The sequence below is a fragment of the Caenorhabditis briggsae genome (assembly GCF_000004555.2).
Source record: "Caenorhabditis briggsae complete genome, chrV, whole genome shotgun sequence".
NCBI classification, from domain to species: Eukaryota; Metazoa; Nematoda; class Chromadorea; order Rhabditida; family Rhabditidae; genus Caenorhabditis; species Caenorhabditis briggsae.
The window spans coordinates 4,098,737-4,102,094 of NC_013488.2; the positions used below are offsets into that span (position 1 = coordinate 4,098,737).

The 3,358-nt window shown below is 41.9% G+C and overlaps 1 protein-coding gene across 1 annotated transcript; it reads right to left on the bottom strand.

The window, feature by feature from the left end:
* Positions 1–960: 960 nt before the first annotated feature.
* Positions 961–3,358, bottom strand: Cbr-dmd-8 (the record flags this gene model as incomplete). Its single annotated transcript, XM_002636085.2, has 4 exons — positions 961–1,260; positions 1,317–1,829; positions 1,877–2,049; positions 3,211–3,358. 4 exons carry the CDS (start codon positions 3,356–3,358, stop codon positions 961–963), a joined length of 1,134 nt encoding a protein of 377 aa, XP_002636131.2.

A 3,358-nucleotide genomic window follows, 5' to 3' on the forward strand; every position in this document is an offset into this window, starting at 1 on the left:
TGATAAACATTTTACTAGTTAGCCACTTTTTGATATCTTTCAAAAGAAGTGAGATATATAGGCTCAAAGTGGACGATCCGGGTGTCGTTCTATTAGAGGTTTTACGGTAAATGATCTAGAGTTCTTTGACTTTCCTATAGACCACTTCAGCTTTAACAAGCCAAAAAACCAACGACAAAAACACAAAGTAGCCAAAATAAGGTGCATATAAAACAAAAAAAACCATCTATCAAGTTCTTCTGAATAAAACCAATATTCCTTCCAGAATTCATTTTTGGGAACGGCCCAAATTTCCTGGCAAACTCCACATATTTTACAACTTGATCCTTTGGATGTGTCGGCTGATTATTCAGGATTTCTGCTAGCTTTTGTGAATGCTCCAGGTACTTCTTGTTGAACAAAATGTCATAGACTGCAGCTTTGACATTTTTGAGATCGTTCTTTTGAAATACTCTGACTCCTCCGTGCCAGCTAGCATATTGGCGTTGCGCTCTTGGTCTGCAAAAATCGGGACCATAAGAGCGGGTTTTCCAAGAAATGCCAGTTCAGTTGTACTTCCCAATCCTCCATGGGTCAAAAACGCAGATAGTCGAGGATGATTGAGAAGAGCAGTTTGGGGGACCATATTTCCAAAGGAAAGTAGCATTGGGCTCAGATCTGATGGCTTCTTGTTATTTTTAGACAGCGATAATAAAGGGGGAATTTCACTTTTCAAGTTGTTTTATTTTTTCACAGAGAGAAGAAATGTTTTAAAAAATACAAGAATTACAAATTATTATGCAGTATGTATCAAAAGTTATCAATCATGTTTGAACTGTCAACCCGCTGAGGTACTGTTCGATCTGGGTTATCTAAAAAGGGATATATGGTAGGTACTGGGACATGTCTATGGGAGAAAAATGCCGGAACGAAAAAAATCACAGATCAAACAATTCTAAAACTAGAAAATCCAAAAAGCAATCAGTCAGTATCAGTCATGGTCATGGCTGCAGTCATGTCGCGAATATTCTGAATATTCTGGAACAACATCTGCATATCAATGGGTGTGATGGGCATTAAGAATGGGTTGGTGAACAAGTTGGAAGCGGTGGTATACATCAGAGAGGATGAGAAGAATGGGTTGGTCGCAGCAGCGGTGGTTAATAAAGATGGTACGGTGAGGAATGGAAGAGGAAGTGTAGATGGAAGAGAAACTTGTGGGAGTGAAGCCATTGGAGCTGGAGAGTGTGGAAGGGAGATTAGTGGTAGTGGAGATGGAGTCTGAAATATAGGCGTTTTCAGATCAAGGTACGGTATGCTTGTCCAAGGTTACCCACCTCATATGGTGACACTGATGGACTAGTGGTCACTGTGGCCGATGGGGCAACGAATCCTCCAGTGCTGAAGTCAAACTTCACTTGAACCTGGGGTGTCATCTTCAACTTCTCTGTCAACAACCCCGATAATGAAGAGTCCGATGATCCAGATTCATCTGAATTGCAAGTGGACGATGAAAGAGATGACGACGATGCAGAATTCGAAGAATCCTGATCTTTCTTTGGACTCTTTGGTGCCGTCCCCTCCACGACGTTCTCTTTCAAATTTATCTTTCGTTTCTTAATATGACGGTCCAGAGCACGACGGGAGTCAATAAGGTTGCACTGTTCACACTCGCAATCCTTATACTTGCAGTCCTTCTTATGATTTTTCTTCCAGATAAGGACATTGTGATTTTTGCATTTCTGACAGAAGTAGCACATGTTCATGGTTTCCAGGGCGGCTTTCTCGTCAATGGGCTCACCGACAGTGAAGCCCGGGAACACATTGGCTTCGGTGATATCAGTGGTACGCTAAAACAAATTAGGATGTACTTGGTCCTAAGCAACCCCAGACTAACCTGAAACTTTTTATCCTGCTCTCGACGGAGACGAATTTGAGTTGACATGATCTCCCGACGCTTACGGACCAGATCGCAGTGCTCACAACCACAGTTTTTGAACTCACAGGTATGTCCACGGGTCTCTACAATCACACCATGCTGTTTGCACATTCCACAGTGGCGTTTTACATCTGGAATGGTACAGTATGATTGATGGATTAATAAAACTTTTGGTGATCAAGCAGATCTTGTATGGATGACGTGGAACTTCAAACTGCTACACCACTCGGGACATTTTTTATGTGGGGTATGGAATGTTTTCAAACTAAGCGTTTCTGATCAAACAACTGAACTTCCGCATGACGTCAGAAAAATAGATTTTTTAGCAAGACGGCAATCAGACAGGTTTTAGAAATCAAGGGCCAACCGTATCCGCTCCACCGTTCATTTTGGGTCCAATTATCTCGCTTTCTACAGGAGATATCAAAAAATGTTAAACTGTTAATTTATTTATCATAATATCAGCAATATTTTACTAGTTGACAGATTTTTGATATCTCTAATAGGAACCGAGATCATTTAGCTCGAAGTGCACGTATATGGTGAGCTTCCATTAGAGCAAGTACGGTAAGAGGTATGGGACCTGATAACAATGAATTCTAGGGACAAGTTCCAGAAAATATTTCAAAGCCATTTTCTAGACAATTCTTGATGAGAAGGCGTGTCGAAAAAAAGGAGGAGGAGTTGAAAATCTCAATGAAAATCAGCTTAGCCAAAAACAATCCGCTTTTTCTACATCATATAATTTTTTTAATGTGTTTTGCCGATGCTAAATTTCAATAACAATATGTAGCTCACAATTGAGATGTTACGAAACCTATGAACCGAAATATTTCAAGCTGATGTCTGCTAGCAAGGCAATTGAAAACACGACCGCGACTCTTTTGTTACGGTACTTGTGGGATACGGTGGCCTGGCGGCCCTAGAAGTATCTCAAGAACGAAATCTTAGAATCCTAAAGAATCCTAGAATCCTAGTATCCTAGTACCCTAGTATCCTAGTATCCTAGAACCCTAGAATCCTAGAATCCTAGAACCATAGAATTATAGAATCCTAGAATCCATGGATCCCAGAACCCTAGTATCTTAGAAACCTAGAATTCTAGAATCCTAGAATCCTAGAATCCTGAAATCCTAGAATCCTACTGTCCTTGAATCCTGAATGAATTGACAACTTGCTCCACGGTACCCCCCCCCCCCCACGACCCGGGCTGCGACCGGTTCTGCTCTCTACAGCCTTGCTCTGTCTCCATCTGCTTAAAAGAACCCACCCCTTTTTTACCCGGGGCTTACCTTTTGGAATCCGCTTTCCTTGGCTGAAGAAGCGCTGAGCACCACCATCTGGAGACAAGCTTCCCTTTGGTGGACTCCCGGCGGAGAGCGATGAAGACGAGTCGTTGGATGAAGAGTTGGATGAGGAGGATGAGGAATTGGAGAGCAT